Source organism: Muscardinus avellanarius (assembly GCF_963383645.1).
Source record: "Muscardinus avellanarius genome assembly, chromosome: 8".
NCBI classification, from domain to species: Eukaryota; Metazoa; Chordata; class Mammalia; order Rodentia; family Gliridae; genus Muscardinus; species Muscardinus avellanarius.
In genome coordinates, this window is record NC_137794.1 from 80,574,726 (window position 1) to 80,601,598 (window position 26,873).

General features: G+C 33.7%; 1 protein-coding gene across 2 annotated transcripts; it reads right to left on the reverse strand.

The window, feature by feature from the left end:
- Positions 1-1,078: 1,078 nt before the first annotated feature.
- Positions 1,079-25,460, reverse strand: ECHDC1 (ethylmalonyl-CoA decarboxylase 1; the record flags this gene model as incomplete). 2 transcript variants are annotated; one of them, XM_080699959.1, is made up of 5 exons in its annotated part: positions 1,079-1,487; positions 14,297-14,377; positions 16,915-16,967; positions 21,251-21,393; positions 25,241-25,460. In XM_080699959.1, 5 exons carry the CDS (start codon positions 25,455-25,457, stop codon positions 1,079-1,081), a joined length of 903 nt encoding a protein of 300 aa, XP_080556085.1. The 2 variants fall into 2 exon arrangements, with proteins under 2 accessions (XP_080556085.1, XP_080556084.1); XM_080699958.1 differs by lacking the exons at positions 1,079-1,487; positions 16,915-16,967 and having other exon boundaries at positions 14,303-14,377; positions 25,241-25,457.
- Positions 25,461-26,873: the final 1,413 nt, after the last annotated feature.

Consider the following 26,873-nt stretch of genomic DNA (forward strand, 5'->3'; position numbering starts at 1 on the left):
GTCTTAGGCTTTGGATAACATGGCAGACAAACTTATAAGCAGAAATAGTACACAAAAATTCACTTTACATGTAATGCTGTAGACAGAAAATCCACTTTTATTGGATAGTTTTATTAGGAAGTACTGGGTTAACATAATATAGAATTTATCTCCAAGAGAAAGTCATGAGAGTCTTTCTTACTGTTTTCTGAACTAAAGGATCATGTTGATAAAGTATATTTAAGTCATTTTTACTGTGATTCTCCAGTGTGAATTAAATGTCATAAAAGCAACAAGTTAAAATTTCACCACAACTTTGAATTTTTCATTTTGTACTACTCCAAGCTGCCTTCTCAGCCATTTTTTATTTTGAAATAACGTCTGACCAAGTTGCTGAGGCTGTCCTCAAACCTGAGATCTTTTCTTAGCCTCCCACGTACTGGAATTAAAGGTGTATGCCACTGTACATGGCTTGAAATGATCTTTTACTCCTTGCCAGAGGTTAGATTTGGGGCTTAATTCTTTGACTTACATATTTTTAATGAAGTCAATTACTGGGATGATCATAAAAGTTTGAGTTGTACATTTTTTAACTTTTCATAAACGAGTTTATTTTTTTATTTTTAAAGAGCCACTTAATTTCTCACTAATTTCACTCCAGCTGCTTGGAGTAGAAAAATATATATATTTTTTTATTTCCTTATGCTCCGATCATCCCCCACTTTTGTTCTTTAACTGCAAGGCTCATTAAGCTATTTTTGTAAATTCAGGTAAGACAGAACGAAATTTTCATGAAAAATCGCCTAACCCCAGGAATAGGTTTTGTGTAACTTTTCCTTTTAAAAACTGGTCTTTGGTTATAGGCCAAGAACTAGTAAAGGAATGTAGAAATTTGTGAAAATAGTTTTAAAACAAAAAGTTTTCTAGACATTAGCCAAATGGTACAAAACTAGACCAATGAGTTTGGATATTCAAGAAATTACCAAACAAATCAGAATACTAGTAATAGACTTCAAGGAATTCAGCTATGCATATTTAATATTTTACTTTCACAAATATTAGTCATTGGAGCTTGTATATCGACATTTTGAAAAGTAAATTATTTATTAAATTTTCCTTTTCTAGCAATAGCCTCTAAATTTGCAGGTCCACCCCACACTGTTCCTAAAAGATCTCTTTCATTCTGTAATGCCTCCTCTAAATAAAGCTCTCTGCCTGAACAGACAGACTTTTTCAAAGCTCTTATGACTTCTGGTGGCCCATTGACAAATTGCATTAGCCACTCCTGTGCCTCTTCTAGAGATTTAGTTTCATCTGAAGACTGCAAGACTTCTTCAATCATTCCTATGTTTAAAGCCTTTTTTGAATCCAGTTTGAGGGCCCCACTTAACACTTTGAGAGCTTCTCTACTGCCAATGATTTCAACCAGCCGGCTGGCTCCACCCCAGCTTGGAACTATACCCATCTCCTTGTGGACAAATCTGATTTCACTCTCTGGAGTCATTAACCTACAAAAGAAAAAGGGAAAAGCTTAATCTTAACATGTTACATATATGTGCTACAATAAAAGTACTACTTGTTTGTGCTCTGATAAGAATTCTCCATTGACCTGTCTGGGCAGACATTTAATATTAAAAACTGAATGTTAGAAAAACATGGCTTTTGTAGATTTATGGTTACATATACATATATGTATACACACACACACACACACATATTTAAATGAGTTGGGACTTAGTGAAAAACTTGGATCCAGTGAAAGTACAGGCATAGGGGAAAAAAAGCATGGTAAGTTAAGGGTCCTCATAAAAATAGGGTTTGGTTTGGTTTTAGCACAGCATCTGTCTAGATGCTGTCTGAGCAATGGCAATGCTAAGTAGTGTTCTTAAGTGCTGAGAACATAGGAATGACCAAAATATCATCCTTGTGCTTGAGCTTACATACCAGTCTGGAGAAGGGCACTAAATATCATGTCTATGGTGATGTATAAAAACTTAGTGAGATAATATATAAGGATGTGTGTTGAAGATGTACTATTTTAGGTGAATATGGCCTAAATATTTGAACAACTACCTGAGGGAATGAGCAATGCAAAATTTTGGAGAGTTAAGTATTCCAGAAAAAAGAAATACCAAATGCAAAGAAAGGCCTTGACTAGAACTTCTCAGTATCTCTTGGGACCAGGCTAATATAATGAATAGAGGAACAAAGAGTAATGAGGGATGAAATAAGAGATTTATAGGCCTCAGTAAAGAGTTCATACTTTATTATATTATGAAAGTATGAAGTTACTTAGAGGAGGTCAACTGAGGGCTTACAATCAGAAATATTTATAAAGGTTCTGGTTGCTGTATGAAGACCTTAATTTGTATTTAATAACACACCATTTGTTTAGGAGCCCTTATGTTTAGCCTCAGAACAACCAAATGAGGTATGGTAATACTAGAGCAATAGAAGTTAAACAGCTGAAAGAAGGCAGTGCAGCTATGACAGAGCTAGCACATAAACCTAAGCAGTTTGGCTTCTGTGTGTGTATTCCTAGCCTCTGGGCACACACAAGAGTGAAACTAGAGTGAAAATAGGGATACCAGTAAAAATGCTGGTAATGGCCTGGTTCAGACTGATAGCAGTGGTTTCCCGTTGGAAGGGTTCATTTTCCCAAATCATGGATTTCCAGGGATACAGTGATTGTTTAATAAGCAAAATGGAATAAAGGGGAACTGATGCAAATAAACTGATGGGCATATCAAAAGGCTTCATGTTTGCCAGTTAAATATTTGTATACTATTAACAGACTAAATAAAGCTCTGTAGTTAGGAAATACTACCTGTGAGTTTTATTTTGATTGTATGCTTCAATTAGAAGCTTTTTGCTATGTTAAACTTCATTTGGACTAAATGTCAGAATTTTTTAAGGAAAACTACTGCTTTCAAACTAATTGCAAAAATGAAGACATTAAGTTAGTTTTGGCTTTCCAAATGTTAAATGTTCAACTACAGGTGCTTTAGTTTTCTTAGCACCAAGAACAACAGATTGAAGTCCTTGACCCTTTAATCAGGAGAGATATTGCAGTAAAGAATTCCCACAAAAGCCTATTTATTAACCCACTGCAAAACTTTCTCGTCTCAGCTGTGAATTTTGGCAAAGGAAAATATGCCATGTTTATGAGCAATTCCTTCTCAAAGCAAATAGTTATTAAATAATTTTAAATGAAGAGAGAAAAAAAAAACTCTCTTTAAGGTCCAGAATCTAGCCCCAGGATTGTAAGAGTGTTGCCTTATAATAAAAACAACTGTCAAAAATTTAAAGAGTCAAAATTAAATAATATCTGACAGCCTTGGTGACAGGAATATTGTTAACACTGACAGCCCTATATAAAACTTTTCACAAAATGAATTATGTCACTGTTTAGATCCTAAAATTGATACTGATGTTGGCTTAAAGCTATGCCTACAATGAGAAAAGGATTGTCAGGAATAAACTGATTGAGAATCAGCCGAACATAAAAACTGCTTAACATCCAGTAAGTTATTACCAATGTGTATACATTTGTATATGAAATATTTTGCTTCTAAAGAATCTTCATCATCATAATCTTTATACCATGTTTTCCCCTTGCCCTACAAGATAAATATGACTTTTTGAATCTTATTTAATAACAAATTCTTGTGAAAAAGATCTGTTGTGATCAAAATGACATCCATTCTTTATCAGCATGTGCCTATGTGTGACCAAGAAATGCATTAGTGACAAAAGAACAGAAGTGTTTAACAGGGTGTTAGAGGGAAACCTTCCATAACATTCTTTATTAGCCTAAATATCACAGTCTAAATATAAAATTTTAAATGTTGGAAGAGAAAATGTGATCCAATCAAGAACATATATCCCAAAATAGAAACTGTTTCATCAACTTAAAAGATTATATACTAATTCTAGGGTTTGATGCCATTATCTGGTATTACCTAGAATGTAATTTATCACAAGGGACAACCTGTTAATCCATGTAGATTATAGAGGATTTAGCTTTTATAATTCTAAAGTCTATGACAGACTTGATTTATAAAACAATATTAAACTTTCTTATAAGTAAGAATTACTCCTATCTTCATACTCTTTATTACTATAATCATTACTGGCAATGTTTAAATTTTTTCTCTGATATCTAAAAAAGATGAAATTAATCAAATTGGATGTCTTGATATTATCTGAATGGAATAGTGTTATAGGAAAGACTACCTATAACTGTGGAAAGACTATTACATTTGACAGATGATAGGTCAACTGTTGATACCCGGAAAGACTATTCATTGTGCTACTACTTTTTGATGAGTTAAGCCTAAATCTCAAGAGTTAACAAATACATTCAAAAGAAAAAATTTTAAAAAGAAAGTATCAAATTATACTAAAAAGTATAATTTAGTAAAAGTTACACAAGAAAAAGTCTTCAATATTCAAGAAAGGCACTTACAGTGAACTCTGTGATAAAGAATACACGCATTGAATTAAGAGACTACACAACTTCATTGTGAAGGGCAGAGACTCAGGAGCCAGGATGCTCAGCTTGAAATCCTAGCATTGGCCACTGGACTGGCTGTGTACTGTGCCTCATAAAATGTAGCAACGAAAAAGATGCACAGTACAAAGAGGATGAGGAGGATTGATCTCTAGATTGTAGGAAGTTACTTAGTATCTGTAGACCTCCATTTTCTTGTTTATAAAGTAGAATATAATAATAGTATTTATGCCATAAACTTTTAAAATACTAAATGACTTCATATGTGACAGGAACATAGAACACATATACTCTATAACTGTTTTGTAAGATAATCTTAAAGGGGTTGTTCCTGTATGATTTAAAAGATCTGTAAAATTGCTTAACTAGATCTATAGTAGAACACATTATTATTTGCACTTTTATTTGGAACTATTAAGTTGTATATATTTTGTTGACTGACACACTGAACTGTGTATATATTGGCTTTTATTACTTATTTGTTGTATTGATAGGTAAATCAAGTGCATATAACAGAAGTGTTTCTGATAGGTATAAAGTTGTTTACTGGACTAAAATGAGTGAATCCCTAAACTACTTAAAGTAAAAGAGCTATCTATTCTCACAATGTGCAACCCAGCAAATGATGGTATACTGTCCCTCATCAATGGTGGTTATATAAATGATAAAGTATATATCATATGAAAGTTTTATATTTCTAAATGAATAATCCTCTGTTCTACTATAGATAAGGCAGAAGCATTACTTTTCCCTCTAAAATTTAAGGAAAATTATGCAATAGAAGTAACAAATATTTTAAAGATTTAAAGAACTGATGCCATACAATCAATATGATTTCCTAAGTTTAGGTTTATAACCACTGATTTAAATAATCCTTAGGTCCAGAAACTGCTAGGCCTTCTATATTCAACAAGACAGACTCTATATATAGAAATATGGTACAGAAAATTATATAATTAGCAACATCTGACTACAAACATACTTTAAAATGCTGTGAACACAAATACTTATTTGTTGCACATGTAACTTCCTGGCACTTTCTTCTGCTTTTTACCTACCATCACAAAACAAATTATGGAAAAGAGAAGAACCCAAAGTTTCTCCCTATAATCTCATTTTTTTTATTCGCAACTCTGAGATAACTAACCTCATAAGACTCCCTTTATTTTATGCAAAAGTACTTGAAGAGGTAAGCTGGATGAAGGAAATTCTGTTTTAGTATATATGGTGGTGGTTGTAGGGTCTGGAAGCAGACTAGAAAATGCTTTGTGAGAGTCTTCTGATTTTAATATGCAGTAATCCTAGCATGATCACAATGGAATTTTTTTTTATGCAGACTTTAAAAATTCTAAGCAATGTGGTGCTAACTACCAAACAAAGCAATATGAGCAATGTGACAGCTTCCTGAGGTGGACTTCTTATATTCAAAGTCTAAATAACTTTCAGGTAAAAAGTGGAATTAAGACAGGCGTTGTGATGCATGCTTGTAATCCCAGTTCTTGGGAGGTTGAGACAGGAGGATCACAGTCAAGGCCAGCCTCATAATTTAGTGAGACGCTTCTAAGTAGGTAAATAAATATAATCTCCAGCCCACCCCTAAATAAATCTCCAGCCCACCCCTAAAAATTGAGAACCCAAAAATGTATCCCTCACCAAAATTCTCTATGAATGCAAATGAAATAAGTTTTGATTATCAAAATCAGAAAAAAAAAATCTTTACAAGAGTATATTCATTGTAAGGATATTCTCAAATACTCATTTACTGCTGATGGTGGTATAAATTGATGATCTCTATTGAAGGACAAGTTGGCAATATATATCAAAAGCCTTGAATATTTTTATATTCTTGAAAGTATCTGGGCAACTTATAGCACTTATTTTTAGAAGATAATCTTTAGATAGATGAAAGGGGAGTTATCACAGCATTATCAACAGTACAGAAAAATTGGAAATAATGGAACAAAACAGATGATTCATCAATAGACCCAACTGCAAGTGGAAATCTAGCTCAATTCACTACAACACAGAAGTCCTTTTAAAATAAGTAGTGTTGGGGGAAATGGTAATTTAAGATCCACTATTTACACCATATTAAAAATAAAGAGATAAATGTTTAACACAAAATTACTCAAGTACTAGATGAGAATAAGTGAATTATCTATGCCTCAGCATATGTCAAAGCTTTTAACTATGGGAAATGCAGATGTAAAACAAAGTTATGTCTAAATATTTTATTAAAAAAAGATTGTGTTGCAAAAAATAATAGTCTCAGAAGACTTATGCTATACTAGGAAAATATTTTAAAATATATCACTTATAATAATACATTTCCCTAATATTTGAAAAACAAAAATTGAAAGTAAAAGAAATATTCTATAAGAAACAAGCCAAATGCAAATAGGTAATTCACAAAGAATTTAAAAATGGCCCTTAGATGTATGAAAATATCATCATCATTGGAAAAATGCATATTAAAACTGCTGAACACTCCTCCCCCATTAGGCTTGCAAAAATTCAAAAGCTTAACAGTAGGTTCTGCTGATTAGGCAGAGTGAGATGGGCTAGATGGAGTGCAAGACTGACCTTTTCCTATAAAGGAGAACTTGGTAATGACTAACAAATATTAATTTTTAATACTCATTTAACTTTTGAATTGGCAATCTTCTAGAATTTATTCTTTTGAGAATACCATTAATAACAAAAAGTACATACTTACTACAACATTCTATATACTCAAAAAATTAAATTCAATAAACAAAGATGGGAAGAAAAAAACTAAAATCAAAACTAAATGAAACAAAGTACTTCAAATAAAAATCACATGAAGAAAGAAAACAGTAGCGAACTAATTGAAGTGACTTTTGAACATAGCTCTTTTGAGTTATTTACCTTAGTCTAGTAAAGAGAGAAATATATGTGATGCAGAAAAGAATAGCAAAAGTAAAAACTTGATAAATCTCAGTAAATGGCATATGAAAACTTTTTTTTCTCCCCTTCCCTATAGTTTTTCTTTTAAGAATGACTGGGGTATATAAATATAAGTGCCTACTAAAACACATTCTGGAATTTTGAAATCAGTTTAAGAGACTAGTTATGTTTGAAATAATGTATTAATGAGTCCTAATTTTAAGGACACTTAAAAGCAGAGAACTTCAAGGTAGAGACATAGTTGCAGGAGAAGTATAAGCCAGAGACATTCAATGTATGAGAGGAACGTGACTCACCACTGATGGAGGGAGCCACTTGGAAAGCCTGAGCAGGGATGCAGGCTGCACCTAGGAGCACGCCACCAGGCTGACAGCAAGGTCGCAGTGACCTCAGTTCTACGTTCTGCCAACTGGAACCTGGATGAGCCTGGAAGTGGACCCTCCACACTTTGACTTTGTGAGATAAGGTTTAGAGAAACTAGCTAGTCCAGCCAGACTTTTGGACCTATACTACATCTGTGAGATAACTGTTGTTTTAAAGTCACTAAATGTGTGGTAATATATTAAGACAACAATAGAAAGCCACTGTACATATAAATATTTTCTTAATCCATATTCATTCTAAATGTTTTTAATTTGTCAAGGCAAGTTAAAATTAGGAGGAAAACATGTTGGTCACATTTCTAGCTTTTCATTCCCATGTCAATTTTGTCACTAAAATGGAAACATAATACTTGAAGTGACTAGAATCAAAACATTGAGAAATACTGTTCTTTAATCAGTCTGTTTGTTCCTTTATTCCTTTAAAAATTATATTAATCCATATCACTTGCACAAATTACTGGGTTTGATTGTGACATACATATACATTGCTTTTGACATTCTCTGCCTTCCCTATTACCTTCTCTCCTCCCCTTTCCCCTGCCCCTGTCCCCGTCCCTGAGCATCCCTCCTCTTTCAGGTCATCTTGTTTTGTTTTTTAGTTAAGGACTGCCAGGTTTTCAGCCACAAGTTAGTCTCCTGTTTTGAAAAAAGCCATTTTCACTTGGAATATTTTATATAAAAACTATGACTCAACAGAATGCAATTTAATATGAAAGTCTATATATGCCAAGTAGACCTGAATGCTTCTTCCATATGCATTCATTAAGTATACTGTCAGCTGGTGCTTATAAGAGGTTTTTTATTTTTTTATTAATTATGGAAGGAGGCAATGCTAGAATGATGTACAGGCTCATTCTTGTGTAAACTCATATTAAACATATCTCCATCTGCTGAAGTACTTTCCATTGGAAGTGGAAGAATGATTGAGTACAAATATCAGTTGAGTGAATTTTAGGCAATTTTCTGAGAAAAAAGTTAAATAAGGTAGCTACAAGAAACAACATAGATAATTTTAAAATTAACTTGATCTTTTTAGTAGGATACTATGGAAGTTTTGGCAAATGCAGATAAGTCTTAGAATTTTTGATTTTAAGGCAATTTGTCAGAATATAACTGACAGAATACGGATCAAGTTGGAAAAAACATCAACTGGAAGAGCTTGTACTGACGTATAGCTTCCTCATATCTGGGGCTAGTAATTAAGATATTTGATAGGCAATCCTGTTAGCCTCTAACTTTAGGAACAATTCTTGGTATGTGGGTTTAAAAAGGGATAAGTTATCTAAACAGTGCTTTTCAAACTTCTATGATGAAGTATCCGTTTCTTCTTTCTAATTTCTAGAATACTGGATGCCTGAAACTACAGATAGTACCAAGCACTATATATATTATTTTTCCTATACATACAGTCTTATGATAAAGTTTAATTTACAATTAGGCACAGCTAAAATATTAAGAACAAAAATAAAAATAGAACAATTTAACAATATAGTATAATAAAAGTTCCAGCATCATTACTCTTGTACTTTAAGGCAATTATAAAGTAAAATAAGGTAACTTAAACATAAGCACCCTGTTGATCTGATAACTTTGACAGCTATCAGAGATTAATGGGCAGGTAGCATATACAACATGGATACACTGGACAATGGGATAATTCCCATGTCAGGCAGATGGTACAGGATGGCATGAGATTTTATCAGACTACTTAACAGTGTACAATTTAAAACTTATACATTGTTTACTCATAAAATTTCTCACTTGATATTTTCAGACTATAGATGACTGCAGTAACTGAAACTATGAAAGATAAAGCCCTACATAAAGGAAACTATTATAATTGTGAACCAATAATTTTATAAAATATAACAAAATATACTCCTAGAAAAATTAAACAAAAAAATAAGACATACATATTTTGTGAAAGACTGTGACAGGCATTTACGTGGGTGGTAAAAATATTTAATGAATGAAGACAATACTTCCAGGAACGATGATCAACAAATGAGCATGTTTTCATTGGAAAGCTATTCTGTGAATGTAACTAGTACATTCCTAAATACATCTGATAAGAGGGCAGTGTCCTCAGATATAACAAAATCAAATATTTAATGGAACTCTAGAGCATATTACACTTCCTTGAGCTAGAGATTAACATAGCAAGGTAATTTAGAAGTATCAGAGAAGAGCCCATGAAAACTATTTTGCCTTTTGTCCTAAACCTTAACTATACCTAAATACAAATAAAGGATAATGCAAAGTCTAACATATGCTTAAAGATGAAGACTATATTCTACATTAAAGGATTTTCACTTTCTCCAAAAAACATTTATAGTTCTAATTTGTATTTTATGTAGAAGATTTTTACTGTGTAGCAATGCACACTTGCATATACTTGGAATTTTTATAGTAAATATGTGTAACTATGTTATATTTACATATATACTTTGTTATATATATTTAAGTTGTGTATTTTATAAACACATGTATTTCAGGATAACACAAGGAAAGCATTTAATCTTTTCAAAACACAGAGAAATTTCCTATTTGTCTCGCATCATGCCAAAGACTGCTCATAAAAAGCAGTCGCTGTGTCCTGATGCAATCTGAACAGATACCAGCAGAGGGCACTTTCATAAGAATAAACCATAAGAATATTTTATTTCAAAGAATAAAATAAGAATTAAAAAAATTTTAAAAAATTTTAATTAGGAATTAACTAGTTTTGGCAAACTTTCCTATACACTAAAACTACTTAAAAATTTCTATATAAGTCTAAAGTAATGGAAATGATAAACTGAAACTTGAGTAATAAATTATAAAAAAGAAAAATATTACTGTTTCAAATAAGTTTACTGAATTTTTACTCCTGTTTTTAATTGAACTGTGATGTCATTTATATAAAGTTGAAATAGATAAAACAATATATTTTATAGTATGGTTAGTTTATAAAACTGTAAAGGAAAGCAAGAAAGGAATGATCATAAAATTCATTGTAATAATTAAAAAGGGATTGTGATTAAGAAAGGGAAAGCAGATGATTTTGAAAGAGCTAGCAATATTCTAATTCTTTACCTGAATCAAGGTTAGGTAGGGTTGTTTGTTGTTTTTTTTTGTTGTTGTTGTTGTTGTTTTTGGTGGTACTGGGGTTCCTGGAAGCCCTTCTCCCTCCGGGCTACACTCCCAGACCTTTTTATTTATTTATTTATTTGGAAACAGGGTCTCTTAAGCCAGCAAGGCTGACTACGAACCTGCACGATCCTCCTGTCTCCGCCTCCCAAGCGCAGGGATTAAAAGTGTGCGCCACCACGCCCAGCTAGGGTTTTTTTTTTTTTTAATATACTTGTATTGGTGCATTATAGTCTCACATCACATTGTAGTTCTTTGTGATGGCAACTACATGCACACAGTGTAACAAGTAACAAAACCAAACATTCCTTTTATACAAACAGAACTAAACATTAGAAGGCCTTGTCAGAGCAACTTAGTATGCAGAAGAAACATCTTTAAGATATAACATGAGATAAAATATTGTATCTGTAGAAATATCTTTGTACTGGGGATTGAACTCAAGGTGTATTCTATTTCTGAATGCACTCCCAGCCCTATTTTATTTTATTTTATTTTATTTATTTATTTATTTATTTATTTATTTATTTTGGCAGTAATTGGGATGAACTCAGGGGCACTCTACCTCCGAGCTACACCACCAGCCCTATTTTTTAGTATTTTTATTTTTGAAACAGGGTCTCACTGAGTTGTGAAACAGGCTTTCTCTAGGTTATGAGATTATGACTACTTGAAGTTATCCTTGTACCTAAGACCTCCCTGTCTCAGCCTCCCAGTTACTGGGATTGCAAGGGCTACCAAATCTAACTAGAAATATCAGAGGTCTAAAGGTTTCTTGGAAAATATTTTATGTGAAGTTTCCTCATGTAGACTTCCTAGCTATCATTATATTCTCAAAAAAATATATTATTAATGTAGAAATGTTATACAGGCATTAATGCAAGTGTAGCTATTTTAGAAGTAATTAATTTCTAAAGCTATTTAAATAACATATAATAAAACATCTAGTACTAAGCAACTTTCTGATTAGGAGAATCATCTTCATATGTATAGTCAAAAATCCAAATATGCTTAGACCAAATTATTCTTTGTGGTAAAAATATGAATAAAGGGACATTTTATTCTGTGTTTATTTCTTTAAATAATAATTGACTGTTTAAAGCAAAAATATAGTAACTATGGAGTTGTAATATACAAATATGTCAATGATACACAATGAACAGGAGATGAAAACTAGATGTATATGGTAATGTTCTCATATCTTTTCTGAATTAGTATATTATTATGTGAAGATAGGCTATGACTACTTAAAGGTTTATTTTTTTTTTTTCGGTACTGGGGATGGAACTCAGGGGCTTTCTACCTCTGAGCTACACCTCTAGCCCTACTTTTTATTCTTTATTTGGTCTCACTGAGTTGCAAAGGGCCTCAACTAAGTAATAGCTGAGGCTGTCCGCGAACCATGATCCTCTTGTCTCAGCCTCCTGAATGTTGGGATTACAGGCATGTGCCATCATGCCTGGCTAAGGTTTAGTATGTTAATACAACTAGCAAAGCAAACAATACACATGGTATAGTCAATAGTAGATATAAAGTGGGATCATAAAAGTAATTTAGAATGAGGAAGGAAGAGAATAAGGAATGAACAGATAGGACAAATACAAAACAAATATCAAGATGGTAAATTTAAACCCAGTCACACCAATAGTAATATTGACTATACATAGCAACTTAATAGGCAGAGATCATTACTTTGGATTAAAATAAAAGAAGACCCTGATATATGTTGTCCACTATATTCTACTTTAAAAAATATAGACAGTTTAGGATGAAAGAACAGAAAAATGTAAATCATAAAATAGTTGGGGTAGAGATAGGCAGACAGACACACAGCCAGCCAGCCAGGCAGACAGCCAGGCAGACAAGGTTAGCACTAAGGCTAAAAATGTCCCAAATGAAAAGAGAATAAAAGTATGTCAGAATAGCTCTGTAAAAGAGAGTAGTATAGAGCCAGGAGTGGCGGTGCATGCTTGTAATACCAGTCCTTGAGAGGCTGAGACAGGAGGATGGCAGGTTCACAGCCAGTCTCATCTAGTGAGACCCTGCACAACATACTGAGACCCTCTTTCAAAATAAAGAATAATGTATGGCTGGGTATATAGCTCGGAGGTAGAATGCCCCTAGGTCTCATTCCCAGTACCATTGAGAGAGAGAGAGAGAGAGAGAGAGAGAGAGAGAGAGAGAGAGAGAGAAAGAAAGAGAGTAGTATAACTGTAAGATCCTAAGCAATAACATTTTGTGTACATGTATATTTTATGTTACACATTATGCTAAGATCTATATTCATGTATATTCATGATCTCATTTAATTTATAGAGTGTGTGTGTGTGTGTGTGTGTGTGTGTGTGTGTGTGTGTTACTGGGGATTGAACCTAGAGGCATCCTACCTCTGAGCCACACACCCAGCACGATTTTGTTTTTTTGAAACAGCGTCTCACTTGGTTGATGAAAGTGTCACTACTTGCTGAGGCTGTCCTTCAACCTGCAATCCTCCTGTCTCAGCCTCCTAAGTACTAGAATTACAGCGTACACTACCACGTTCAGTAAGCTTATAGATATTTGCATTTTAAAAATTAAGAAACTGAGACATAGATGAAATAGCTGCTCAAAGTTAAATAAATGTGGCAAATTGAGAATGAACCCAAGTCTGACTCCAATGTTTAGGTTTTTTACTGTTCTACCATTTTATTTTCAATTATGCTATATATACTACAGCTTGCATTATAGAGTGGCTCAAGTGTATGAGCCTGAACAGATTATTGTATTAATTTTCTTATAACTATGGTTGTAGATCTTGGGAGTGGTACTGTGAAAGCAATTTCAAACACATATAGGACTTTCCAAAATGCCATATATGGCATAGCTATCCAATACTGAAAAACATTTAGAGACTGAAGAGCTATTAGTACCAAAAAACACTCTATAATTTTATTCCCTAGTCTTCCCCAAAGCCCTACAAAGATGTGATAAGTCATAGGGTAAAAATACTTGGTGGAGCTCAGAAAACCTCTTATTTGCTGGTAAGAGAACTGGCATAGCAGTCTTTTTTCTCCATTCTTTTCCCTTTTTACAGCTGTTTACTTTTCTTGTATAATTCTTTTGGATTTTAAAGTTTCATATATTTCCTTAGCTTTCTTCTCCAGTGGTATAACTAATATGTATTTGATTTATTCAAAACCATTGTTTTTAATTTTTTAATGAATAAATAGTAATTGTACTAAACTGTCAATCTACTTTAGTGACTGACAAAAATTAGCTGATTATTCTATTTAAGAATATAAAAAATATTAAAATTAAAGCATAAAATTAGTCTGAGCATATGCTAATTGTATTTGTGCAAGAAATAATGCAATTTTTATCCTACCTGAAGTCACATGCTGTAGTAAATTCTGCTCCTCCACCCAAAGCCCGACCTTGAACCAATGCAACACTTATTAAAGGAAGTCTGTATATTGAAGGAAAAGTGGATATTAATACTTCTAATTTCAAATGTTATTCACTTTTAAAAATCTTAAAATGCAGTATAAATCAAATTACTGTACCGTTTATAATACACACCAAAGAATACATTCTTGAAACTGTGCACCATGAGAAGAAAATTACTATAATACTAAAAACACAATAATTCACACTAAATTCCTCCAAGACTTATCAAAATACTTCCTTGAATCATTAGCCATTTTGAAAGTAAAGGCATACAGTAACTTTCTTCCAAGTAAAGGTACTTTGTGTAAGATAGCCCTAAGCATTCTCAGCAGCTGACAACTGGAAATACTCCCATATGATATTATGTTAATCCATTGTCTTTATTTATTATTGTTGGTTTTTTAGCACTGGAGGTTGAACATAGAGGCATTCTACCTCTGAGCTATATCACTAGCCTTATTTTATTTTTTATTTGGAAACCAAGTCTCACTAAGTTACTGGGACTGAGACTGCAAGTGTGCACCACCACACTTAGCTATATCTTAGTCCATTTTTTTCTTTTCTTTTTTGTGGTGCTGGGGATTGAATCCAGAGGAATTCTACCTCCGAACTATACCCCCAGCCCGATTTTTTATTCTTTATTTTGAAACAGGGTCTCACTAAATTTCAGAAAGCCTCACTAAGTAGATGAGGCTGGCCATGAACCTGCAAACCTCCTGTCTCAGCCTTCCAAGTACTGGGATATAAGCATATGCCACCACACCCATCTTATCTTAGTCCATTTTTATTAGTATTGGTTAAGGATGGGAAAATTAAAACTGTAGCCAATGGCATAAAATGTGTTCTATAAGACAAAGCTCCAAAACTGTGTTGAAGGTCCCTATCAAAAACCTTCTGAAGCCAGGCATGGTGGCACACATTTGTAAACCCAGTACTTGGGAAGCTGAGACAGGAGGATTGCAGGTTTGCAGTCATCCTCAGCTACTTAGTGAGACCTCCACAACTTAGTGAGACCCTGTTTCAAAATAAAGAATACAAAATTGGCCTGGGGTATAGCTCGGAGGCCCCTGGGTTCCATCCCCAGTACCACACACACAGAAAATCTTCTCATTATAGAAATGATCTTCAAACTAATCCTATATACAGGCATTATTCTGTGGTATAAAACAAATCTTTCACCTTTCGTATTCACAAGAGTATATCTAAAATGTTTTACAGGTATAACATTTTTATAAGTTTTAACCCAAATATAAATCCTCAGTTGTAAAGAAAGGGATTATTTCTTAATACACACTGTTCCTAAATACATATGATTATTTTAAAAGAATAATTTTTCAAATTTATTTGAGGAAAAAAGTTAAACATAATAAAAAGAAAGGTGAACAGAAGCTAAGACAATGAAAGAAGTATTTTAGAATAATAATGCTATGATCTATTGTTCTTCTAGAATCTCAGGTATAATAAGTACTAAAAATAAAATGATGCTTAAATGTGAACTTACTTAATTTCCATAATTTTTTAAATGTCTATATTCAGATTATGAATGCAGAAAGCTAACTAAGCAAAAGATATGTTTGTATCATCAAATGGATAAAAGGATTTTTCCCCTTTTCTTCTTCACTTAGATACCAAGTAAATCTTTTTCTCAAAGCTGTAAAAGCCTTCTCCATTCACTGTTCTTTTTCCCTCTCTTCTTGCTCCAGTCCACTTCACTACATTCTACTAATTTTCAATATGAAGTAATCTCTGACTGTTGTCTACTGATCAGCATCTTTATTCTGCTCCAGTGTCAATATTTGATTTGCCTCATATCTATTCTTTAAGATAACAAGTTATACAAGCCCTTTATGGGAAGGGGATATATATATATATATATATATATATATATATATATATATATATTTTTTTTTTTTTTTTTTTTTGGTGGTACTGGGGTTCCTGGGAGCCCTTCTACCTCCAGGCTACACTCCCAGACCTATTTTATACTTTTTATTTGGAAACAGGGTCTCTTAAGCCAGCGCGTCTGGCTTTGAACTTGCGCGATCCTCCTGTCTCTGCCTCCCAAGCATGGGGATTACAAGCGTGCACCACCACGCCTGGCAAAAGCTATATCTTAATTTCTTTTTCTCCCTCACTTCTCTTATTTATAAAAATTCTTCTGTACACATCACACATTTAACTAAATGACGTTCTCTGTGACATAGAGAAACAGTTCATCACTAGACTATAATTTGAAAATCAGCTATTAATTTTTTTTTTTTTTTTTGCAGTACTGGGGATGGAACCCAGGGTCATTCTACCTCCAAGCTATACCCCCAGCCCTATTTTTATTCTTTATTTTGAAACCAGGTCTCACTGAGTTACAAAGGGCTTCACTAAGTAGCTAAGGCTGTTGGCGAACTGTGATCCTCTGGTCTCAGCCTCCCGAATGCTAAGATTACGAGTGTGTGCCACCACGCCTGGCAGCTATTAATTTTAAACTGGTATAAATAATATAATATAGTAAACTATTTTTAATCTTTTAGAAATTGTGTTTTTAAAATAAAGATACATTACCTCATAAATCTTGTTAAGGTGTTTTGCATGAACATAGATAAGGCCATCCCATCCTTTAAATAAAAATAAGCATAAAAACAAAGATATAATGCAAGTATATTACATAGTCAATAGTTTTAAATTAAGGTTTTAATAAGTAATAAAGATAAAAATGAATCTGAGTTTCTATTTAAAATTCATTGATGTCATCTGAAATGTAAATGATCAAAATGCAAATGGTGTATTCAACTCTTGATGTTCTAGCATTCTTTGAGTTCAGTTCTGCATGAGATACAAGCAAAAAAAAAATGCAGGTATGAGAGTCAGATCAAATACCTAGGCCAGTAAGGAGTTCTACTATTCTGGATAATTTGAGGGGGAAGAAGCAAAGATAAACCTACCTAATACCTCTACAAAGATAAACAGAAAAAGGAAGAAATAAGGGAAAAATAAAATAATTTGATTTTTTATATTTTCAAGGATTTCATCATGAGATCTCCACAAATTACAAATTGCCTAAATGTAGTCCAAATGCATTTTCTCTCCTTTTTCACCCCAACATACTCTCTTCAACCCCGTGTGATCTAGCCTTCAATATTCTCCCAAAAGATTCTTCTCAAAATTTTCTAACAATCTCCTATTGGTCAAATTAAGTGACTTATTTTTATTCCATATCTTCTTTCTATTAAACATGGTGCCTTTCTTTGACCAGTTTCTTCACTGTGATACTTTCTCTTAGTTTCTAACATTTTACACTCTGAATTCCCTTCCTATTTGACTGTTCTTTCTCAGTTTCCATCCATGGCTCTTCCTATTCAGCTGATCTCATAAATGCATGCATTCTCAAAAATCCAATCCATGATTCTCTCTTCTTTATTTATAATTTCTTCCTTGGGAGTCTCATCCACTCCCACAGAAGTCAAACCAGCCTAACAAGCACAAGAAATATATAGTAGGGTTGAGGAATATAAACACCTTTACAGAATCTTAGACTTACTTTGACTCAGTCTTAAAACCAGGAGTATACAGCAAAAAATTAAGAAGCAATAAATAGATTGTAGAAGAGTAAAAAAGGAGTTCAGAGCACAAAGAATGACATGAAGGCTTCTAAATGACCAGACTTTTCCTTGAGGCATTATGCCCATTCATTGCAAAGTAAGCAGGTTTTTTTTTTTTGTTGTTGTTTTTTGTTTTTTTTTTTTTTAGGAGGGTACTGCGACTAAACCCAGGGGAATTCTACTTCTCAACTACACCCCAGTCCTATTTTTTATTCTTCATCCAGGGTCTCACTAAGTTGCGGAGGGCCTCACTAAGTAAATGATGTTGGCTGCAAACCTATAATCTTCCTGTCTCAGCCTCCCATGTACTAGGATTACAAGCATGCGCCACCACGCCCAGTTCAGTAAACAGGTTTTTATGTACCTATATTATGAACCTTAAAATTGGAGTTATTATTTCCTCTCTCTAAAAAGGAGCTCTTATAGTCTATGAAACATGTGACAATCAAATCCCAATCTTATAATTAGATTAGTATTTACATTATCTTTTCATTTTATTCTTTCTCCTTTCTGTAGCTTGTCAGGGATAATCCTTGTCTTACTAGCCCACCTCTTGACCATTACCTTTCAATTAGGAATTGATTGCCTAGTAGAGACATCTGGAGCACTTTTCTTGCTCATTAAATAAAAGATACTAAAATGAAGTAAACTTAAGAAATCAGTTATACTTAAATGGAAAAAGAATGGAGTGAAAGCTAAACAAATAGAATAAAATGTTGACAGTTACTAATGCTTCTTGCTCATTAAATAAAAGATACTAAAATGAAGTAAACTTAAGAAATCAGTTATACTTAAATGGAAAAAGAATGGAGTGAAAGCTAAACAAATACAATAAAATGTTACAGTTACTAATGCTGTTATAGATACATGAGGATTTCATTGTAATGGTCTCTGTTTTTGTTTATATTTGGTAATTTTTTGGGTGGTACTATGGATTGAACCCAGGTGCATTCTACTTCTATGTTGTACCCCCAGCCCTATTTTTATTATTTATTTTGAAACAGGGTCTAAGTTGTGGTGAGCCTCACTAAATAGCTGAGGCTGGCCACTAACCTGCAATCCTCCTGCATCAGCCTTCCAGGTACTGGGATTACAAGTGTACACCACCATGCCTGGCTGGTGATTTTCATTAATAAACACTTAAAGACTGGAAAATTACAATTGCAAGAACATTGACCTAATTATTTTTAAAGGGACATTTAATAACCATTTTTACACATTTCATTATTATGAGAATGTAACCCAATTACTAAAATCATCATATATTCCAGTTAAACATTCTCAGAAAAATCAAATTAACCAAATAAGCAGATGCTAGTGATGCATCTGTATCAACAAAGAGTCAGTATGCTGGATAAAGAACAGCTTCATTGAGAGAAAAACTGTTTACAACTTGAAATTATGTTAAGAGTCTCAGAATGTCTCAGCTGGGAAGGGAAATGTATTCATACATACAGCTGCAACTCATACATGTGCATGAATTTCTAAGTCCCAAAGTCATTTTAAATTTTAGCTTTATACATATTTATAGTTACTTCTCAAGTATATAAGAATATAGTCTATATGAAAAATGTTAAGTGGTTATCAGGAACTCTACATACACCATTTCTGGTTCTTATTTATTTTAAAAGCACAAATGTATAATCATACCTTATATTTTATACATGAATTGTTTCTTAATATTACTCAAACAGAAAATTTTATGAAAATAAATTTATTTTTTCCTATATATTTTCTATACTAGGACTAGGGAGATTTCATAAAAGTGAAATAAGAATCTGTAGTAGAAAGTAAAATATGCCCATTCTAATTTGTATTCTAAACATACTTAATATAAAGCATTCAAAATTTCAGATTTTCTTGAGGAGACTGGAAGATGTATATGGCAATAAGTGATGGATGCCTCTAGATCTCAGCTGTCAATCAACAAATTTATTGTAGAAATTGATCAGAACACATTACTTGGAGAATGCCTATACTAGAAAAAACAAACTTAACTAATGAACAAACTTTACATATGAAATCAGATAGCGGATTTTCATTAACAATAAAATACCAGTGTTAGCTGGGTGTGGTGGTGCACACTTGTAATCCCAGTATTTGGGAGGCTGAGACAGGAGGATCCCAGGTTCTTGGCCAGCCTTAGCTACTCAGCTATTTAGTGAGGTCTTCCACAGCTTAGTGAGACCCTGGTTCAAAAAACAGGGCTAGGGGTATATTCCAGAAGTAGAATGCCCCTTGGTTTAATCCCCAGTTCTGCAAAAATAAATAAATAAATAATAAAAAAATACCAATGTTGGAGCTGGGTGTGGTGCATGCCTGTAATCCAGTACTTAGGAGGCTGAAAGGAGAATCTCAGGTTTGAGGCCAAAGTCAGAAATTTAGGGGAGACCTTCAGCAACTTAGCAAGACCCTTTAAAAAAAAAAAGCCAGGCATGGTGGCACATGCCTATATCCCAGTACTTGGGAGAACTGAAATAGGAAGACGGCAGTACTTGAGAGGCTGAGATAAGCGGATTGTAGATTCAAGACCATCCCCTCAGCAACTTAGTGAAACACTCAGCTTCCTAGACCTTCCCTGTTTCAAAAAGGCTGAGGGTGTAACGAAGAGGTAGAATGCCCCTGGGTTCGATCCTCAGTACCAAAACATATAAATAAACAAAAAACAAATAAAAAAGGCTGTAAATGTAGCTTGAATATAGACTGTCTCTAGGTTTAATCCTCAGGACCAAATACACAACAACAACAAAAACAGCAAAACCAGTGCTGGTTCATTAATTGTGACCAATTCATGTACCATAGTTAAAAGATGTTAAAATCAGAGAAACTGAGTATGGAGTAAATGGAAATTCTGTTCTACATTAGCAACTTTTCTGTAAATCTAAAAATTTTACAGTTTTTTTTTTAAAGGATTGATTAAACTGGAAAAGAAAAAGATGAAGTAGGGGTTGAGGGAAGTAGTAGGAATAACATAGACAGCAAGAAAGAGAATCTAAGTATGCAAAATCATAAACACAATTAACAACTGAGAGTGCTCTGCTAAACCAAAAGATTAGTGATTTCTAAATGTTAACCAGGTTGCTTTTTACAGTTATCCTACTAGTAATACCTTCAGAATCATTTATTTCTCCTTTATCATCCTTCTTATAATTTTCTACCACCAAAACCCAAACAAATCCCTTTGATCCTTTGAAAGCTATTAAAGAGATATGAAAATAACCACATAGGTAAATAAATATCTCAGTCATAATGTCTAATCACACATGAACAATCTAAAGCAGAGATTGCACAACACTTGCCTCTGGAGTTCCTAGTGCTTTCACAGCATTCAGATCAGATCCTGAAGAGAAAGTATTTTTTGCACCATGGACAATGATGCCTTTCCCTTCCGTCCAATTTTCCAGCTCAATCACTTTTTCCAAAAGTTGTAGCATCATAACACCTGCCAGAGAGAGGAAGGGAAAATCACAAATACATGTCAGAAACTGAAAAACAGAATAATTTTGAAATAAAAAGGTGTCAAGAAAGACTCTTAACTATGTTAAGTGTCTCAGTCAACAAACTCAACAAGCTTTACTGCATAACATATGACTCTGAGATCTTATGACATATTGGACATATGGTATACAGAGTAAGGTGAGATTCCTATCTTATTCACATCAGTAGTAGTATAATAGTTCAGAAAAGGGGTGATATAGATCATCTTGTGTGTATGTGTATATCTATATCTATATCTTATATATCATCTCTAGCTTAAAGACTGCTCTGATGAACCAAGTCACACTATGGAAATTTTTCACAGGCCTACCAACATCAAGTATGATTCATAGATTAAATTAGTTGTTACCTTGATGTTATTCAAAAATTTTATTTCTTACATTAGATAAATTTAAAAGAGAAACAGCATGGACTATTATGTTAAATGTTAATCCTAAACTTTTAAATATGCTTATTTTTTGTGATCTTCCAAGTTTATAAAACTCATAATGTTATTAGCAGGATTAATTTTATTTTCCTCTCCCTAAAAAATGCTTTAAAAGCCCATGTAAAAAAAAAACATAACAAAGGGTGAAACTGGCAAAGAATCTGTACTGCAAATTTCCAATACTTCTATGTAGTCTCCATTACACTATGTATACTTCATTTTTGTTTTGTTTTGTTTTTGTTTTTGGTGGTGGTACTGAGGAGTGTAACCCAGGGGCTTTCTACCTCTGGGCTATTCCCCAGCCCTATTTTATAATTCATTTGGAAACAGGGTCTCATTAAGTTGCTGAGAGCCTCACTAAGTAGCTGAGGCTGGCTTCGAACCTGTGTGATCCTCCTGTCTCAGCCTCCCAAGTGTGGGGATTACAAGGGTGCACCACCACACCCGGCTTGTATACTTCATTTTGGAATATAAATCCCACAAAGTTAAATTTTTTAAGTAATTTTTTGAAGTAACCAGTAGTGAGGTGGTTCTACAAAAATAATGTTAAATTAATTTTATGAACTCAGAAATTACTAATGCAGTTATCCTTTCTCATTGCTATTTATGATATACTTACTTAAAACTGTAATATTTCCACCAGGCATGGTAGTGCAAATTTGTAATCCCAGCATTTGAGGAGGCTGAAACAGGAGGATCACACAGGTTTGAAGCCAGCCTCAGCTACTTAGTGAGGACCTCTAGAACTTAATGAGACCCTATTTCAAAATAAAAAATAAAAAATAGGTCTGGGAGTGTAGCTCAGAGGTAGAATTCCCCTGGGTTCTATCTCCAGTACCTAAAAAAAAAATACTGTAACAATTCCAAGAATATCCTAGATGCTTTAGAAATATAGTTCTTGCTCTCAAGTGATTTATAGGTTAGTAGAAAAAGAAAAAAGACCCACATATTTTAGGCAAGAATAAATAGCTATAGTCAAATGTGGACCTTCAAATCATCCATTTGTAAAACAAACCTTGAGAGTTAGAGTCCTTATGGGGTGTCTCACTGGATGAATTTTAAGCAAGGGCATTGAGGACCTACTCATCTTTTCCCCACACAACCAAATTGAAGAGCATTACCCAAATCAAAGCAGCTCTGCTTTTACTACTGTTATATATTATGCATCATATTAGTAATTATTTCCAGTTAAATAAAACTTTTTATAACTCTTTAGTAATAAATTAAAACTATTGATCTAGTTTAACCATCTAGAGCAGTATAACCTTCCTAATTTTATCTTGGACTAATACTAAAAGTTGGATTTTATTCCCTAAACTAACTGAAAGTATAAAGCTACACTGTCTAATAAAATAGCTATTGAGCACTTGAAATGTTGCTAAATTGAGATGTACTCCAAGTATAGTACTAAATTTTAAAAACTGAAAATAAAAAGGAAAACATCTGATTCATAATTTTTTTATCAGTTACTTACTAAAAGAATATTTTGGATATACTAAATAAATAAAAGGTGTTATCCAGGTGTGGTGGCACACACTTGTAATCCCAGTACTTGGGAGGCTGAGACAGGAGGATCACAGGTTTAGGACAGCCTTCATAATGTAGCAAGTCTCTCAGTAACCTAGGAAGACCCTATTTCAAAACAAACAAACAGTAAAAAAGAGGTGGGGGTGTAGCTCCTGGGTTCAATTTTCACTACTGCACACAGATTTTTAAAAAAGTATTATTAATTTTACCCATTTTTTTTACTTCTTAAATGATGGTTACCATAATATATATATATATATGTTTATTTATTTATTGGTGTTACTGGGGATGGAACCCTTCTACACTCCCAGGCCCATTTTTTATTTTTTTATTTGGAAACAGGGTCTCTTAAGCCAGCAAGGTTGGCTTCAAACCTGAGTGATCCTTCTGTCTCCGCCTCCCAAGCACAGGGATTACAAGCGTGTGCCACCATGCCTGGCTGGCTACCATAATATTTAAAATTACATATTTATGTCACATTTATGTCTTGCATTACATTTTTACTGGTCATCACCAATATAGAGAAATATCTCTGAATTCTGATGAGTGGAAAGAAAAGTCATGTTGGGCATAAAGACCGGCTATTGGTATTTACAAAATATACAGTTTATGAAATTAAGTTTATAAGTATGATTGTATATAAAGTAGACACAAAAATTTGTTGAGATATTTCTAAGCCAAGTATGTGTGGGTATGTGGTGTTCTGAGAATTTAACCCAGGGGTATTCTACCTCTGAGCTATGCATCCAGCCCCATTTTATTCTTATTTTAAAAAATTGTCTCACTAGGTTGATGTAAGTCTCACTACTTTCTGTGGCTGCCCTCAAACCTGCAATCATCCTGACCCAGTCTCTCAAGTTACTGAGAATACAATGCCCAACTTAGCTCAGTATTGCAAATGCTACTAAAGAATATCATTTATCCTGCCCCATGCAGTACATAACTAACAAGCAGAGATTACCAAAATCACACTGAAATGTGAGTGATGCATGCGTGGTCAGAATACTCATTGGCACTTCTATAATGCTGTGGTAGAATCTGTGCTTCAGCAAAAATTACAAATTACCACATGTCCTGGCTCTCCAAGTCTCTTATATATAAAATTCTTATCTACTGAGAGTATTGACTAGTAAATAAAAGATATCCATCAGTATCTTTTAAAGTTAATAGCGTTTCCATTGAAGAAATGAGTTCTAGTTTTCTATAGCAGAGTAGGTGACTTCAATTTACAATAATTTATTATGCATCTAAAAATAACTAGAAGAGTTTGAGGGTTCTCAATACAAAGAAATACAACCTGTATCAAATTATCACTGTACCCTATAATTATGTAATTTTATATGCCAATTAAAAAAAGAGTAGTCTTTTCATTAAAGATTTTGTGGGCATGAGGAGGGAAATTAACAATGACAGTCTTATCTCAATTCTTGGAAAAAATTAAACTAATTCTTTCATTTATAAGGTTTTCTATTTAGTTTCAGAAAATCTTTAAAACCTGCTCCTTCTCATTTCTAAGTAGCATTAGCTCAAAACAAGCACATGAAGTTTTTATATGGTTAATAAATTTCAATGGGAAAATAATTAAGGTTGATTTAACAGTGTAATTTTCATCAACACCTGTATTAATGAATTTCTGAAAGCATTAAAATAACGACAATTAATAAAAATGGTTCATATTTTAGAGAGGGGGGTGGTGTGGGGTGGTGTGTATGTGTGTGTGTGTTCTACAAAGAGTACCAAGACTTTCAAGACCAGGTACAGGGAAAAAAAAAAAACACATGATAGCAGGTAAAAATTAATCTCATTCTTTCTCTAGGAAAAGAAAGATCTCTCCTACCTGAGAATGCATTCATTTTACTGGGATTGTTCAGAGTAAGAATGCCAATGCCACTGTCTGTCTTCTGAAGGTCAACGGATCCACCAGGAAATTGCTGGAGTGTCTTTTTCACTTCTTCCTCCCGGAAGCCATGAGAAGTATTATAAAGTGATACTCCCACTTGTTGTAGTAGTTTTGTCCTTGCAGACAGAGATGTATTCAAAAGACTTTTTGCCATTTCTGGAAGAGAAGAAGTATGCAGTTGTCTGACTAACAGGCTCTCATTTTTCTAATATTATGTGCTAACAGGCTTTAGGCATTTCTGTTGAATAAAGACTACGTTCCTGCTTTTGAAAGTACTCATTCATTCAGTCAGGCATGGTGGCTCCTGCTTATAATCCCGGTGCTTGTGAGGATCCCGCAGGTTCGAAGCCAGCCTCCCTGGCTTAAGAGACCCTGTTTTCAAGTAAAATAAAAATAGGTCTAGGAGTGTAGCCCAGTGGTAGAAAGTAGAAGGGTTTCCAGGAACCCCAGTACCACCAAAAAAACAAAACAAAAAGAAAAGAAAAGAAAGTACTCATTCAGCTGGGCACAGTGGTATGCTTCTATAGTCCCTGCTACTCAGGGCTTAAACCCAGGAGTTCAAGACCAGCCTGAGGAACATAGCAAGACCCTATCTCTTAAAAAATAAAGTACACTTTCTGTAGAACGCTTTCTGCAGATTGTCAACATGGAATTGATTTTCTCTTTCCTTTCTTCTCAGATTAAATGATTTGGTATATCACTGAGAGATGATGATATAGTTACAGTCCATTTACTAGGATATAATCCACTAGAAAGGTTAAAAAAATGCTGCTGTTCTGAATTTAGCATCATCTCTTGCCTCCAGGTAGTCTTTCCCATCATAGTATTTTTTTTTTTTTTTGTCCTTCAACCCTTAATATTTCAAAATCTAAAAATAGAGCCTGGGATGTAGCTCAGTGGTGCATGAGACCCAAGTTCAACCTCCAGCTCTGCCAAAACAAACAAAAAATCCAAGAATATGTTAGTCCAAATACCCCCCTGGGATATGCATAACACTATAAAAGTAATCTCACTCTCTAATAAAAATTTTATTCTTAACATTACCCTTAATTGCTGCCTGTCTTGCTTTCATAAAGAGAGCTAGAAAGCATCCTCAGGAAAATGGGGACAGAGATAAAAATGTGAAAGTGGCTTTTTTGTTCCCCAAGGTTCTGTCACTCTTTTCTTCTCATTTTACATATGCATCGTGGATAATTTCATTCTGCCCATAGAAATTCTTGTCCTATATAAGCATTTCTTTGATTAAAAAAAAGTACATTCAGAAAAGTATTCAAGACATAAGTTACAGCATAATGAAGTTTCACTAGTTGAAAAAAAAAAAAGCATCCTAGTAAATAGCACCCAACTCAAACAGATCATAAACTAAACCTTCTTTAAAATCTCTCTCTCTCTCTCTCTCCATCTCTCCATCTCTCCATCTCTCTCATTTTTATTTTATTATTACGTTTTTTGGTACTGAGGATTGACTCAGGGACACTCTACCTCTGAGCTACGCTACCCCCTCCCACTGTATTTGAAACAGAGTATCACTAAAGTGCAGAGGGCTTCAATAAATTGCTAAAGCTGTTAT